The sequence below is a fragment of the Elephas maximus genome, chromosome 19 (assembly GCF_024166365.1).
Source record: "Elephas maximus indicus isolate mEleMax1 chromosome 19, mEleMax1 primary haplotype, whole genome shotgun sequence".
NCBI lineage: Eukaryota > Metazoa > Chordata > Mammalia > Proboscidea > Elephantidae > Elephas > Elephas maximus.
Window position 1 is genome coordinate 6559865 of NC_064837.1, and position 16104 is coordinate 6575968.

The 16104-nt window shown below is 48.3% G+C and overlaps 2 protein-coding genes across 4 annotated transcripts in view; one reads left to right on the top strand and one right to left on the bottom strand.

Moving 5' to 3' along the window:
- The window catches only part of LOC126063002 (zinc phosphodiesterase ELAC protein 2-like), a 31645-nt gene extending 25318 nt beyond the window's left edge, over positions 1-6327 (top strand). Inside the window, exons 20-24 of the mRNA XM_049861081.1 lie at positions 3612-3711; positions 3785-3905; positions 4117-4195; positions 4726-4870; positions 5405-6327. Of these exons, the coding sequence (XP_049717038.1) occupies positions 3612-3711; positions 3785-3905; positions 4117-4195; positions 4726-4870; positions 5405-5629 (670 nt within the window). The 3' untranslated portion in view covers positions 5630-6327. The remainder of the gene's footprint in view (positions 1-3611; positions 3712-3784; positions 3906-4116; positions 4196-4725; positions 4871-5404) is intronic.
- A 28-nt stretch (positions 6328-6355) lies between these two features.
- The window catches only part of ARHGAP44 (Rho GTPase activating protein 44), a 261017-nt gene continuing 251268 nt past the window's right edge, over positions 6356-16104 (bottom strand). Inside the window, exons 18-19 of one of the 3 annotated variants that reach the window (XM_049861084.1) lie at positions 11899-12282; positions 6356-8011 (exon numbers count right to left, since the gene is read on the bottom strand). In XM_049861084.1, the coding sequence (XP_049717041.1) occupies positions 7872-8011; positions 11899-12282 (524 nt within the window). In that variant the 3' untranslated portion in view covers positions 6356-7871. The remainder of the gene's footprint in view (positions 8012-11898; positions 12283-16104) is intronic. The other 2 variants (XM_049861082.1, XM_049861083.1) reach the window with 2 other exon arrangements.

Consider the following 16104-nt stretch of genomic DNA (forward strand, 5'->3'; position numbering starts at 1 on the left):
TCGTGTGTTGTCCTTCCCTTCACCTAAAATAGTTCTTCTCTACTATATAATTAGTGAATACCCGTCTCCTTCCCTTCATCCCTCCCTCCCCAGTCTCATAACCAACAAAGAATATTTTCTTCTTTGTTTAAACTATTTCTTGAGTTTTTATAATAGTGGTCTCATACAACATTTGTCCTTTTCAGACTGACTAATTTCACTCAACATAATGCCTTCCAGATTCCTCCATGTTACAAAACGATTCACAGGTTCATCATTGTTCTTTATGGATGCGTAGTATCCCATTGTGTGAATATACCGTAACTTATTTATCCATTCATCCACTGATGGGCACCTTGGTTGCTTCCATATTTTCGCTATTGTGAACAGTGCTGCAGTGAACATGGGTGTGCATATATCTGTTCATGTAAAGGCTCTTACTTCTCTAGGATATAGTCGAAGGAGTGGGACTGCTGGATCGTATGGTAGTTCTAGTTCTAGCTTTTTAAGGAAGTGCCAAATCAACTGCCAAAGTGGTTGTACCATTTTACATTTCCACCAGCAGTGTATAAGTGTTCTAGTCTCTCCAAAACTTCTCCAACATTTATTATTTTGTGCTTTTTGGATTAATGCCACCCTTGTTGGAGTAAGATGGAATCTCATTGTAGTTTTGATTTGCATTTCTCTAATGGCTAATGATCGTGAACATTTCCTCATGTATCCGAATGTCTTCTTCAGTGAAGTGCCTGTTCATGTCCTTTGCACATTTTTAAATTGGGTTATTTGTATTTTTGTAGTTGAGTTTTTGCAGTATGATTGTAGATTTTAAATGAGATCAGACGTTGATTGGAAATGTCATTAGCAAAAAACTTTTTCCCAGTCTGTAGGTAATCTTCTTACTCTTTTGGTGAAGTCTTTGGATGAGCATAGGTGTTTGATTTTTAGGAGCTCCCAGTTATCTAGTTTCTCTTCTGGTGTTTGTGTGTTGTTAGTAGTGTTTGGTTTTGGTGGGTTTTTTAGTAATGTTTTGTATACTGTTCATGACATGTATTAGGGCTCCTGTTTTGTTTTTTAGCATTGTCCCTATTTTTTCTTCCATGATCTTTATTGTTTTAGATTTTATATTTAGGTCTTTGATCCATTTTGAGTTCATTTTTGTGCATGGTATGAGGTATGGGTCTTGGTTTCATTTTTTTGCAGATGGATATCCAGTTATGCCAGCACCATTTATTAAAGAGACTGTCTTTTCCCCATTTAACTGACTTTGGGCCTTTGTCAAATATCAGCTGCTCATATGTAGATAGTTTTATGTCTGGATTCTCAATTCTGTTCCACTGGTCTATGTATCTGTTGTTGTACCAGTACCAAGCTGTTTTGACTACAGTGGCGGTATAATAGGTTCTAAAATCAGATAGAGTGAGGCCTCCCAACTTTGTTCATCTTTTTCAGTGATGCTTTACTTATCTGGGGCCTCTGTCCCTTCCATATGAAGTTGGTGATTTGTTTCTCCAACTCATTAAAGAATGTCGTTGGAATTTGGATCGGAATTGCACTGTATCTATAGATGGCTTCTGGTAGAACAGACAGTTCTACAACGTTCAATCTTCCTATCCATGAGCAAGGTATGTTTTCCACTTATATAGGTTTTTTGTAGTAGTGTCTTGTCATTTTCTTTGTATAGGTCTTTTACGTCTCTGATAAGATTGATTCCTAAGTATCTTATCTTATTGGGGGCAACTGTAAATGGTGATTTCCTCTTCAATATTCTTCTTGTTGGTGTAGAGGAATCCAACTGATTTTTGTACATTTATCTCGTATCCTGATACTCTGCTGAACTCGTCTGTCACTTTCAGTAGTTTCTGTGAGGATTCTTTAGGGTTTTCTGTGTCTAAGATCATGTCATCTGCAAATAGATACTTTTACTTCTTCCTGGCCAATCTGGATGCCCTTTATTTCTTTATCTAGCCTCATTGCTCTGGCTAGGTCCTCCAGCACAATGTTGAATAAGAGTGGTGATAATGGGCATCCCTATCTGGTTCTTCTCAAGGGAAATGCTTTCAGGCTTTCTCCATTTAGGATGATGTTGGCTGTTGGCTTTGTAGAAATGCCCTTTATTATGCTGAGGAATTTTCCTTCTATTCCTATTTTGCTGAGTTTTTATCATGAATGGGTGTTGAACTTTGTCAAATGCCTTTTCTGTATGAATTGATAAGGTCATGTGGTCCTTGTCTTTATTTGTATAATGAATTACATTAATTGTTTTTCTAATGTTGAACCATCGCTGCATACCTGGTATGAATCCCACTTGGTCATGCTGAATAATTTTTTTGATATGTTGTTGAATTCTATTGGCTAGAATTTTGTCGAGGATTTCTGCATCTAAGTTCATGAGGGATATAGGTCTGTAATTTTCTTTTTTTGTGATGTCTTTACCTGGTTTTGGTATCAGGGATTTGCTGGCTTCATAGAATGAGTTTGGGAGTATTCCGTCTTTTTCTATGCTCTGAAATAAATGCCTTTAGTAGTAGTGGTATTACCTCTTCTCTTAAACTTTGGTAGAACTCTGCAGTGAAGCCATCCAGGCCGGGGCTTTTTTTTTGTTGGGAGTTTTTTGATTACCTTTTCAATCTCTTCTTTTGTCATGGGTTTATTTAGTTGTTCTACCTCTGTTTGGGTTAGTTTACGTTGGTAGTGTGTTTCTAGAAACTCATCCATTTCTTCTAGGTTTTCACATTTGTTAGAGTACAGTTTTTCATAGCAATCTGCTGTGATCCTTTTAATTTCTGTTGGGTCTGTCGTGGTATTGCCCATCTCATTTCTTATTTGGTTTATTGCTTCCTCTCCTGTTTTTCTTTTGACAGTCTGGCCAGTGGTTTATCAAGTTTGTTAATTTTTTTAGAGAATCAGCTTTTGGTCTTGCTAACTCTTTCAATTGTTTTTCTGTTTTCTATTTCATTTAATTCTGCCCTAATTTTTATTATTTGCTTTCTTCTGGTGCCCGAGGGTTTCTTTTGTTGCTCTCTATTTGTTCAAGTTGCAGGCATAATTCTTTGATTTTGGCCCTTCTTTTTGTATGTATGTATTTATTGATATAAATTGACATCTGAGTACTGCGAGTACTGCTTGAATTGTGTCCCAAAGGTTCTGATAGGAAATGTTTTCATTCTCATTGGATCCAATGAATTTCTTTATTCCATCCTTAATGTCTTTTATAACCCAGTCACTTTTGAGCAGGGTATTGTTCAGTTTCCAAGTGTTTGATTTCTTTTCCCTGCTTTTTTTGTTATTGATTTCTACTTTTATGGCCTTATGGTCAGAGAAGATGCTTTGTAATATTTCGATGTTTTGGATTCTGCTAAGGCTTGTTTTATGACCTAATATGTGGTCTAGTCTAGAGAATGTTCCACGTGCGCTAGAAAAGGAAGTATACTTGGCTGCTGTTGGATGGAGTGTTCTGTATATGTCTATAAGGTTGAGTTGGTTGACTGTGGCATTTAGATCTTACATGTCTTTATTGAGCTTCTTTCTTTCTGGATGTTCTGTTCTTCACCAAAAGTGGTGTGTTGAAGAGACTTGAACTTTTGATTCCAGATGTTAAATATTTTATTTTTTGATGTTTAATCTTCTCACAGTTTGATTCCTGCCAAATACCTTCAGAAAGGGGCTGAGGTCTCCAGTCCCATAGTTGAAACACTGATTAACTCGCTGTTGGAAACATGTGATTTGGAAAAGGTAAAGGGGGTCATGTGGGTACTGGGGAGGGTGACCTGGGCAGAGCTGCAGAGCCCTCACCCTGCCTCTGTAGTTCCAGACCTGCCTGGTTCGGCACTGCAAGCACGCGTTCGGCTGTGCGCTGGTGCACACGTCTGGCTGGAAAGTGGTCTATTCAGGGGACACCATGCCCTGTGACGCCCTGGTCCAGATGGGTGAGTAGAGGTCACTTTGGCGTGTAGCTGCAGGGGCGTGTGGGCTAGTTTGTAGGTCAGCAGCGGTGGCAGAGTTGGGTACCCACCCTGACAGTTTTTGGGTGTCACTGCCACACACAGACAAGTTACAGGACGTAGGAAACTGTCGTTGAACCCTGGGCTGTGTGCTTCTCATGCTGGGACTCTGTTCTGATGCCCGTGTGTTCTCTAGGGAAAGATGCCACCCTCCTCATACATGAAGCCACCTTGGAAGATGGTTTAGAAGAGGAAGCAGTGGAAAAGACACATAGGTAACATAGGTCCTCTTGTTCCTTATCACCTACTCTTCCCCCCACCCCTCACCAACTTCTGCCACGTGGAACCTTTGAGGAGCCTTCTATTGCCCCTTTGGGCATGTGGCTGCCAAGGCCGAGGCAGTTCTCTTATAAATGCTCTGCCTTTATTTATGCAGCGTTCTCTGGGTTCTAGGGTCAGGGACAGTTTTTGAAAGAACTGGAAGTATGCCGGGATAAACTGCAAGACAGGTCAAGGGATTGCCAGGCAAAGTAGGGGAGAAGGCCAAGGGGGAGGGGAGCTGGATCTTGTCTGGTATTTTAATGAAAGCGTGCTCTACCCCAAGTAGGAAGCCCTGTTGTGGGCCTGACTTAGGGGAGTGTGTGGCATCTGGCCCTCAGGAGTTTGTGCTAGCTAATGAGGAACATGTAAGGAGACCTGGCGGCCTCCCAGGTGCACTGAGCAAGTTCGAGGGCCAGGTCAGTGCCGACTCTCCACTCTGGAGTCCTCCCTTGGGCTCAGCTTCAGTTGCATTCTTTCTCCGCAGCACGACTTCCCAGGCTATTGGAGTGGGGATGCAGATGAATGCCAGGTTCATCATGTTGAACCACTTCAGTCAGCGCTACGCCAAGATCCCCCTCTTCAGCCCCGACTTCAACGACAGAGTCGGAATCGCCTTTGACCACATGAAGGTCTCTATGTCGTGGGCTATGGGATGGGGCCTGGGATGGTGGACATGGCACAGGGTGGTACATTCTCCCCTCGGGTGCAGGGACCACCTGTGTAAGATGTGTCTCACCCAGTGATTCACACCGGGTCACGCTCACCACCAGACTGACAGGCGAGGCCTTCTGCTGCAGGGGCCATTCAGAAACCAGCCTCAGTCAGGTCACTGGGGATTACAAAGGCCTCTGCTAGGCCCAGTCCATTCAGTTATCACGAGCCTGGTGGATAGGAGGCGTTCTTCCCCCAGGCCTTCTGGAATGAAGGGGCAGAGAATAAGCCAGGGTTTGTTGTTTGGGGAGCTCAACTGTGAAAGACTGGATTGCTTTTCCAGGGACCAATATGGCCCCTTTTGCCGGGGGGGACGTCACCAGCACCTCTTCTTGTGCTTTGTCAACTCTGGTGGGCTGACTGGTGAGGAGAGGGAGTTGGTGCTGCTGTGTGAACACGTCACTCACAGCTCCATCCCCTCGTGGGTGCTCCTCACCTCCTCCTTGCCTTAGGTCTGCTTTGGAGACTTTTCCACAGTGCCCAAGCTGATACCCCCGCTCAAAGCCCTGTTTGCTGATGACCTTGAGGAGATGGAGGAACGCAGGGAGAAGCGGGAGCTACGGCAGCTGCGGGCGGCCCTGCTCTCCAAGGATGAGCCTCTGAGCCCACAGAGCAAGAAGAGGGTGCCCAGGGATGAGCCTCCAAGCCCACAGAGCAAGAAGGCCAGAGCCCAGTGAGGGGTCAGAGTGACGTGTGCGTGGGCGTGTCTGCTCTCCTGTCAGTCGAAGGCAAAGAGCAGAGCGCGACAAGGACAGCACTCAGGAGTAGACGAGTGATACTGTGCCCTGGCTGGGCTCCGGGACGAGGACCCATCTGCCAGAGACCCCCTGGGACCTGGGGAGCTGCGGGCACGGAGGCTGCTCAGTGTCCACAGCAAGTGTAACTAATCCCCATGCCAGTCTGCCTTGGAAACATCCTACAGAAATCAGGGTGGCACGCCTCCCCTGCTCCAGTGAAGGTGTGCTCTCTGCACCGAGACCAGCCGCCTGCATGGGGAGCTAGAAAGGAAGTCTGAATGTCCAAGACACCCAAACACAATAAAGATTCAGTTTGGAACCCTGCGTTCCCTCGCTTGGTCCTGCTTGTTGTCCTGGTGAGTCCTCTCCTCACTGCAGCCACTGCCACCACTGCCGTCAGGGCCCAGTGTGCCCTGTATGTCCAGCTCTGACTGCAGACAGGCCTTCCCCACTCACTAGCCTAGTTTTTGACAGGACTCGCTCCAAGCAGGTCCTCCACGCCATGTGGGGGCGCTGGGTGGCTGAAGCAGTGCATTGAGACTCGTCTTCTTTTGGTTTTGGGTGAGACATGGAACGGTGGACTGGCTCTCCCCTACCCCACAGTGAGAGTCACTGTTTGCCCTTGAGAGTACTGAGAAATCCTGCATTAGGCTGGCTGGCTCCTTTTGGGGTTTAAAAACACTAAGTGCTTGAAAACTGAGATATTTTTCAAAGATCTACCTAGTATTTGTTTGTGGAGAAAGAGCTTTAAAACTCAGGTGATGCGAGAGACGTGAGACCAAGGACTCTGCCTTCCCTGGTGACTCTTGGGGTTCCTCATGGGGCAGCACCTGAGACCTATATCTGTGCCCCCACGTGTGTTACTGAAACAAGAAGATAGGCCATGCTCAGGGATGATCAATCTATTTTAATAACATTACTTTTGACAGCTATTTGTACATGTATTGAAAGGTAACTTTCGACCCCTGGGCTCCATTACAAATTGGGTCCTGAACCGCCCTTGCCAGGAAGTGAGCAAAGCTGTGACATCGGAATTGTGCAAACCCCCCATCCAAGAAGGGTGATTGTACACCATGTTGGGAAAAATAATGAAGCATTTAAATTTTCATTGTGTACCTGTACACTGGTTTAGATTGAATGGCTCAAATTAAACAAATATAGATTTCATATGTACAAATATTATATCATATATAGGTATATTATATCTATTTTAAAAGGACAAAATTGTAAATCTTGATTTTGCATGCATGACCCAAATCTGGTTCTCACTCCCTTAATCCCAAAGTGTGAACAGGCTCTGCAGTGCCCTTCTGGGCCCTCCTGCTAATGGCTGGGATTCATGAGGAGATGAGTGGCGGATGCTGGTGCTCCCTGGGCTGGCTGCCTCTCGTCGACATGCTCTGGGCAACAGAATTATTGCTATTCACTTGTAACCTCCAGAAAGAAGAGCCAGGCTCTGGGCCCACACACCTAGCAAGCTCTGGGGGCCAGAGCTCCTGCCAGAGAGCTAACATTTGTGGGGAAGGGGCGGCTGGGCCCTACTGACAGCCTCAGGATCATTTAAATCCAAAAATATAAAATAGGGATAAAAGGAGCTTCCGCTCATATAAATAAGACTGTTAGGAAGTGACACATACTTGGTTTTAAGCAATTTACTTTTGAGCCGTCTGACCAAGGGCAGCCATAAGGTTTTGTCACTGGCTGTGCCCACACCCCGCCAAGCAGGAGGAAAAGCCAGGTGCCCCAGGATGTCCGGAAGTCCCCCTGTCAGATAAAGCTGATACTGCAGGGCTAGCCATTAGCTGTCGAAGGAAAGACAGCAGCCCCCACGGCTAACCAGCCAGTCGCCCCAGCACCCCTGCCCTGCAGGGGGCCTTTCTGACAAGCAGTCCCGTGGGTGGAGAGAGGCGGGTGCTGCTTGGCCTGGAGGCTGAGAGTCGATCAAGAGGCACAAAGTCAAAAGGCAAAGATCAAACAAAAGGCCCAGGTAACCACCTGAAAGGAACAAACAAAATACGCACCACCGCCATGCACCACCTGGGCCGGAGCTCACACTGAAAATCCAACCTCTCGCTGGCAGTGACAACAAGGAGCCAAGAACATGGCACGCTCACGACGCTCCTGGCAGCGGGCGTCTGGGCACACGTATGTACACGCGGGTTGGGTGGGCGGGAAAGCCGTGTCAGAGGGCGGTGCTCTCAGACTCCTCCTCCGAGTCCCTTTTCTCAGTCACCGAGTGTCGCCGCATGTGCTCCAGGGGGCTCAGGCGGAGCGAGGACCCCAGCTCTACGTGGATAGAGGGGATATCAAAGTGGACAAGATCTGGAAATTGGCAGAGAGAGAGGTGGGTGAACAGAGACGTCCAGCTAAGGAGATGCTCACTGCAGGCAAATACAGCTAGCGCTAAGCAGCAGCGCTCTGCTCGTTTTAGGGGCAGAGTATTTAGGGGCTGGTTGAAACCTACTGCAGGGTCAGTTTAGGGTCCGACCCGCTCGGCTTCTACCTTGTAAGCCTGGAAGAGCATGGCGTCTGACTCTGCCATGGGCAGAGAGGACTGCCTAAACGGCTTCCCCAGGTTACACCTCAACCCTCCAGCTCAGCCCTTGACCGGCTCCGCTCCTGGCCTTCACTCAGCCCTGCTGGCCAGCCTAGGTCAGGGGCAGCTCTCAGGGGCGACAGGGAAGGTGGAGCTAGAATGGGAGCTGTTCCAGGACAGCCTTGGGAAGGTTTGCTTTTGTTTTTAAACAATTAAAAGTTTAGTCTGGGAAATACCCCACTTGAGTGCACAGACAGACATTTGGACACTGTCCTAAAAGACATACAAACATGTACACTCTGGGACAAAAGCACCTTCTCCCTCTCCCCACCCCCAAGTGGTCCTCAGAACGCCCTTCCAGCCTGTCTTCGTTTTGCTGGCTGTTCAGGGGAACCTCGGTGGGTTTGAGGCTGGCTCGGCCAATGCCACCTGCTCATCCTGAAGCAGGCAGCTCTGCCTCCTGAAAGGGTGTCTGGGGGCCTCTGGGCCTGTCTGTGCCCTCCTTTAGCATGAGGGCCCATTTCTCCTGTGCCTTGCCCTGGCAGGGCATCTAAGGCGGGTGGAGCATCGGCTAAGACCACGAAGCCCCATCTCTGTCAGGAATTAGGAGGGTGGCCTGGTAAATGCTTTACCTTCCCTGTGCCTCAGTGTCCTAAGCAGTCAGATGGGAAGAATAAAGGATGGTGATGAGCTTAAACATGATACTGAGAAAGCGACTAAAGTGTGCCCAGCCCAGAAGGGGCGCGTGGTGTCAGCTGTCACTGACATCCTCCAGCCCCTTAAAGAGTGCCCTGAAGGAGAAGGCAGTTCCGGTGGCAGGGGACCAGGGTCCAGGGAGAGAGCCCCGCTGACGTTCATAGGAAGAGGGAAGCTGTGACTGCTAGTTTTGGAGACGTCTCCCGAAGTGTCTGTTAGAAACCTGTCTGTCACTGCCACCGTCCTCCTGCGTCAGGCTGCTGTGCAAGACCAGGGGCTGAGAGGGCGCACCCCCGGGAGCCTGGAGGCCAAAGTGGGGAAAGCCCTTCCCTCATCCACTCTGCCCACCCCTCACAGAGGCAGACACCTCATTCCTCCTGCGGTCTTTCCTGCTTTTGCCTCTGTTTATAGGAGCCGACCAGGCAGATACTGGTATAAATGCTCCCAAAATAAATTACTGAGTTGGATGGAAAGTCTCTAGCTGGCGATACACATCGGGGGCGTGGGCGAGGCTCGGGTAAGAATTCTGAGACTGAGGGGCCTCCCTCAGGGTTTGCCGGCTCTGAGCCCAGAGGAAGACAGGTTAGAGATGAAATCTGAGAGTGGAGATCCACAGGTACACCCTTGGGTGTTTGCTGGAAGTCCCCGTCCTGAGGACTCGGCCCCAGCGAGGTCCCTGTGTCTGCCTGCACCGGCGTGTCTTCCCACAAAGACACTGCCCTGAACAAAGATCTACAGGCGAACCCTCCCTGGGGCACTGAGCACAAAAGCCTTCGGCCAGCGGTCAAGTCACAAAACGGCTACCTTGTAGGAAGAACAGATCTGGTACCTACCCAAGCTCTAAGCCAAAGGGAGAGGGAATGAGGAATTGAAACTGGGTGGTCCTGGTGAAGGAGAAGGTGGGGGAAAAAGGGCTTAGCCTGTTTGTTAGTCCCCCCACCCCAGCTCTTCCTAATGAAAAGGCAAAAAAAAAAAAACCAAAAAACAAAAAAGCCAGTGATTCCAAAAAGCCAAATCAGCTCAGGGGCCAGGTGGCTGCTGTGGAAGCTGGGGAGGCAGGAAGAGTGCGGCAGCCCAGCGAGCCACATGCAGAGGGGACGGAGCGGGCGGCCGGCCTGTGAGCTGGCCGGGGGTGAGGAGGTGAGGCCGGGGCCAGCTTACCCTGAACAGCCCCTCACACGTATCCAACACTGCGTCACTCATGTCACACAGCTGCAAGAACACAATGATAGGATTGGGAGAAAGGAATCAACACGGCCAAACGAGAACGCAACAGAACACTATGACAAGTTTCACGGTCACAGGTGGGCCACACGAAACCCTACGGCTTTTCTCCTGGCTCAGAGACTGGACATACGGGCCGAGACAGTCTGCTCCCACAAGAACGGGAAAACAAAGCAGAGTGTACGTGGAGGGCGTCACTCACTCTAAGGGTCAGCAGGTCTTCAGCCCACGTGCCGGAACGTAAGTGCTACGTTTTCAGGCAGGTGGAGGGTCGTTGTCCCTCAAGTACGTGCCCTCTTCCTGGGTCTTCTACGAGTAATGTCCCCTGCACCCACTGCTCACCCTGTTGCCTGTGATGCCGCCAGTAACACGTCCCTGCCTGGGGAGGCCAGGAACGTCGGCAGCCAAGGCAGCCACCGGCAGCTGCCATGGGGCCAATGTGCTCAGGGGACAACCCCCAAGGGCAGGAGGCCTGCAGGCTCCCCCTACTCAGGAAAACATTCCTCACCACTGCAAGGACTGCCAATTGGGAAGTGATGCTGTCATTTCCAAGGAGGGACTGTCCATTTTTCCTTAAGCCTCAGTGTAGATGACAGCAGCTGAAGTCTGAGTAGTAATCACATCCCCGAATAAGCCAGATTACCAGGAGGTGGCTACCCATATTTACTCCTGACCCTGCACAAACACTGAAAATTGACTAGCTTTTTCAGAGGCAGCAAGAAGCCGGACTCCGCAGGCTCAGTGCTTCCCTCCAATCAAGGGATGTGCGGTGTGGGGACAGTCCCCATGAGAAACCCCAGTGCACTGTGGACCTAGATGCACTGGCTTGAGCTGGGACTCAGGTTCTTTGAACTGTGTGTGTGTGTGTATGTGTTTCTGCCACTTGGGACAATACTGAGTGGTTGTGTACAGGCTCTCTGCCATGTAGTGACACAATGGCTGACTACTCCAGGCACGGCCCAGTATGTTATCTGCCTTCCTGAATGAGGGGACTGCTATACTGACTTCAGCAGTCATCACAGGTTAGCCCCTGAGACATCATCTCCTGTGGTCTGAGGGTTTGTGGAGACAGTTCAAAACCATCCTCGTTTTCTTCCAACAAATGAGTGGTGTTTGCTAAATGTGGTATGAGTTTGGGTTTTTATCTCATGCATTCTTCTGGGGGAAAATTGCTGTCTTTATTTTTAAATTTAGGGCAAAACTTAACAGTAGCTGTTGCCTTGTCCAATTAGCTTCTCAAGGAATTAGGGGGCAGGGGTGGGGACTACATGTCTTTTCTGAAGCTGACCGTCTTCTAGTAAAAATATTGCTAGAAATCTATCTTTCTAGTAAGGCTTACTTTGACCGTGGTTCTTAGCCCTTGTTCTCAACGTAAGGATTTGTGCCTGTTTGGTTGCTTGGGGTCCACGCAAGGAGAGCCTCAAATACTGCACCTGTTTTTGACACCAGCTGTTTTGGCATCACTGAGGCTCCACTCCAAGGCCAAAAAATTAAGATTAGACCCAGAATTCTGGGCTGCCGGGCACGAGATTGGGAGAAGTCACCCTGAAGGACAACCTGTATTCGGGGGGCTGCTGTTCACTGGCTTACTGGTAGGCTGCTGAGGAGGTCATCCTGTAAACTACACGTGGCACCAACACAGCAATCTCATTCAGACAGGAAGCCCTGAGCACAGTGAAGCCAACCACCCCTCCACGCCGCACACTCTGCTACCGTTCACAGAAAAACGCGAGGGAGCCAGCGGCTTCGTTACCTGTGGACATGCTCTCCCCAGGGGACATGCCATCTAGCATAGGGTGCTCCGCAGGCTGTGGGCTAGAGGCCGAGAGGCTTCCTGTGGGAGGCTGAGGAGGCGGCAGGGTGGGTCTCTGTCGGGGCTTAGGGGTGGGCCGTGATTTGGCTAAAGTGCTTGTAAAGACAGAAGGAGAGGTCAGAGGAGGGGCTGCCGCAGCTGGGGAGAGCTGGCCTGAGGCCAAGGAGTACCCTTGTGGGTAATTCAGTCCGTAGGGCGATGGGGTGCTTGGAGGGGTGGGAGAGAGGCTGACGGGGGATGGCTGGCCGGTGGTGGGCTGCTCAGTCATAGCCCCCGGCTGGCCAAAGGGAACCTTGGGTGGTATTGGTGCCAACTTCTTTGAAACTGAAAGAGAAAACACAACACAACACAACGGTGTTTAATGAAGTGCATTCTGTGTGGCCTGTTTGCATACCCTTCAGGTATCCCTGCCTATCTTCCACCCGCTCCCACCTCTTGCTACACTGAGAGAAGCTAAAATTTATACTGCCTTGTACAATACAGGAATATGATATTAAAAACAAATTAACTTAGAAGTGCAAGTTTTCATATCTTTCCATCTGTTCACTAATTTCTGCTCCTCTTTTGTGGATTCTTGCCATGATCTACACACATACACACACAGCCAAGCTGGAGAGCCAATGTCCCATCCACAGGCAACAGGCTGGTTTCCAGTGCCTCCCATTACTTCGAAGTGGTAAAAGACCTCACAGCTCCACTCAAAGAAGAGTGACTCAGTCATGCTGGGTGCAGCCAAGAAGGATCAAAGCTCAACTGAGACCATGGAGGCCTGGTCCAGGGCAAGCCTTTGGGTAGGAAACAGTTAATTTTGGCTGAACCTACCAACACTTCTGCCTGAGTCACTTCCCTTCCCTGGATCATCTGTAGGAAAGGCGGTTTATAAAACAGGACAGAGTCACCCGCAGCTGCTATCCATACGCCCGCCCCTCTACTACCAGCTTTTCCAAGATCCACCCATGGTGGTGCCTGATAGGAAGGTCACGTTCAGACCATCTCCCACCTTGAGTGCTGAGGGTGGGCTGCCCTGGGGCCTCCTGGATGGAGCCCATCATGCAGGACTGGCTCTAGGCTGCCATAGTGGGGACCTACGACTCAATTCTCTGGCCACAGAAACCACCTGCCTCCATGGCTGTGTCTTCCCCTCCCCCTACCCCAATCCTGCCTACCTGCTCACAGATTTCCTTTTTTGTTCTTTTAGTCATTCGAGAATTGCAGGCTCTGGGTGCAAGCATATACTGATCTACTATATTTTTCAAGCACATCACAGCCCCAACCCTCCTTGTAAGTGTTGGCTGTGGGTGGCACTAATTCTTTTAAGTCCTCAGGGACTTAACATCTCTTTTAACAACAGATCCTCGACATCTATTTTAACAATACTTTGTGTGCACCTCTGGCTCTCTCAGTGTGGAAAAGAAAACGAACCGTTCTTTAGAGTCCCAACAACTTGGGTTCAAATTCCTATCCTGCCACTTACCTACTGTATGCACTGGGCAACTTATTTACACCTCTTGTATACAATGGGAAGAATAATATTTTCCACACAGCACTGTGATAATTAATTGGATAATTAAATGGGACCATGTATGTAAAAAAAAAAAGGACTGTGTAATTATGGCTTGGAACCTCTGGACGGTGCAAATGGTTAATGAGCTCAGCTGCTAACCAAAAGGCTGATGGTTCGCACCCACCCAGAGGTGTCTTGGAAGAAAACCTGGTGATCTATTTCCGAAAAATCGGCTATTGAAAATCAGCCTCTGCAGCACAGCTCTGCTCTGGTACTCATGGGGCTGCCGTAAGTCGAAGGCGACTCAATGGCAACGGGTGGTAATTATGATTTACTACTAATAAAACCACTTAATTTTTTAGTTGCATATTTCAACTCTACTCCCTGAGTACAGAGTAAGTTTTCACAGCAGCTGCTACTGTAATGCATGGCTGGCAGGGATTGCTGATCCAGGAGTTCACTATTTTGGGTGAGAAGAAAGCAGAAGCCCTAGGTTTCAATGCTTGAACATGTCTTCTTGAAAATGAGCTCAGAGAGGGAGGACACACTCTGGGTACTGACAGAACTTGGCCACGATGTTAAAGTGTAGGCAAAGTCTCAAAAGACCTAGTGATCAAAAAAAAAAGCTAAGCGCGTCAATAATGAGCAATGGCAGCAGTGGAGGTTGAAGAAGAAAACTATACCTCTCAAACAGGGCTTCAAACCAGTTCAAAGCTGTTCAGTCACTGCCAGCGGAAACAAGGGCAGCGTAAGCATTGCGTAGCAACCAAAGCTCTTGCCCATCAGATTTTGTCCTGAGTAGGAAACTGTCTCCCCATTCAAAGATGATGGCTGACCCTGGCACTTTGAGTGTGAGGCTCTCCACAGTCCTGCCAATAATCTAAACTCTTGCATCAAGGTCCTGAAAGTTTCTGGATGCAGAATGGATTACTGTCTCCTGAAAGTCTTCTGATGTGAGAGACTGGATTACTGGCAGGACTGTGGAGAGTGACACACATTCAAAGTGCCAGGGTCGGCCGCCATCTTTGAGCAAGGCAAGGCTGTTTCCTACTCAGGACAAAATCCAACCGGCAAGAGCTTTGGTTGCTACGCAACACATACGTTGCCCCTGTTTCCACTGGCCAAAGCTGAACCTTTTCAAACTGTCTAAAGCCCTGCTTTCAAATGATGGCTCTGAGCTATTAAGTGTCACTTGGGAATGTGACCTGAATCATTCTAGACTGTCCTCCTTGTACAGGTCCAATGTGCGTGGAAAGTAAAAAGGCCAACCTGACAGTGGTCTTAGGAAGCAGACTGGGCAGGAACAGGAGCCCTGACCCTCCAATGGATAGGACACTGGCTGGATAGGGGATTAAAGGGCTTGGTAAACAAAGAAGTGCCAAAGAACTACAATATGTAGATGGCAAGGCAAACCTGTTGGTGCTGGAGAAAGTCCCTGGAACACTAAAATTCCATCCCAACACTCCTATTCAACCTTTGAAATGCAGTTTCCTCTGGGCCACCCTCCTAACTCGTGACTCTGAAAGAGGTGTCCCCATGTGTCCCCACAGTGCCCCCCAGCACAGCAGCACCACCCTTGTAGTGTAGTTGTGTGTTTTCCTTTCTGAAGAGGCTGTCTCTCTCTCACATGGTTGCACTGTCTGTACTTAGCACAGAGTAGGGGTTCAATAAATATTTGCAGAAAGTATAAAGAATGAAGGGGGTAATGGGGATTCAGTGGTAGAATTCTCACCTTCCATGCAAGGAGGAGACCCAGGTTTGATTCCTGGTCAATGTACCTCATGTGCAGCCACCACCTGTCTGTAAGTGGGGACTTGCAAGTTGCTATGACACTAAATAGCAACGTTACGGATAGCAGCGGAACACCGTCTGCTATAGTGCCAGAAGATGAGCCCCTTGGGCTGGAAGACACTCAAAATACAACAGGGGAAGAGGTGCCTCCTCAAAGCAGAGTAAACCTTAATGATGTGGAGGGCGTCAAGCTTTCGGGACCTTCATTTGCTAATGTAGACCACTCGAAATGAGAAGAAACAACTGCAAATATCCAGTAATAATCAGAACGTGGAATGTACGAAGAATGAGTCTAGGGAAATCAGAGGTCATCAAAAATGAACTGGAATGCATAAAGATCAATATCGTAGGCATTAGTGAGCTGAAATGGACTGGTAGTGGCCACTTTGAATTGGACAGTCATATGGTCTACTCTGCTGGGAATGACAACTCGAAGAGGAATGGCATCACAGTCATTGCCATAAAGAACATTTCAAGATCCACCCTGAAGTACAAATCTATCAGTGATAGGATAAGATCCATACCTGCAGGGACGACCAGTTAATACGGCTATTACTCCAATTTAAGCACCAACCACTAACGCCAAGGATGAAGAAATTGAAGATTTTTACCAATTTCTGCAGTCTGAAATTGATCAAATATACAACCAAGGTGCATTGATAATTACTGGTGATTGGAATGCAAAAGTTGGAAAGAAAAATGAAGGATTGGTAGTTGGAAAATATGGCCTTGGTGTTAAAAACGACACAGAAGACTGCATGATAGAATTTGACAAGACCAATGACTTCTTTATTGCAAATACCTTTTTTCACGAACATAAACAGTGACTATACACGTGGACCTCACCAGAT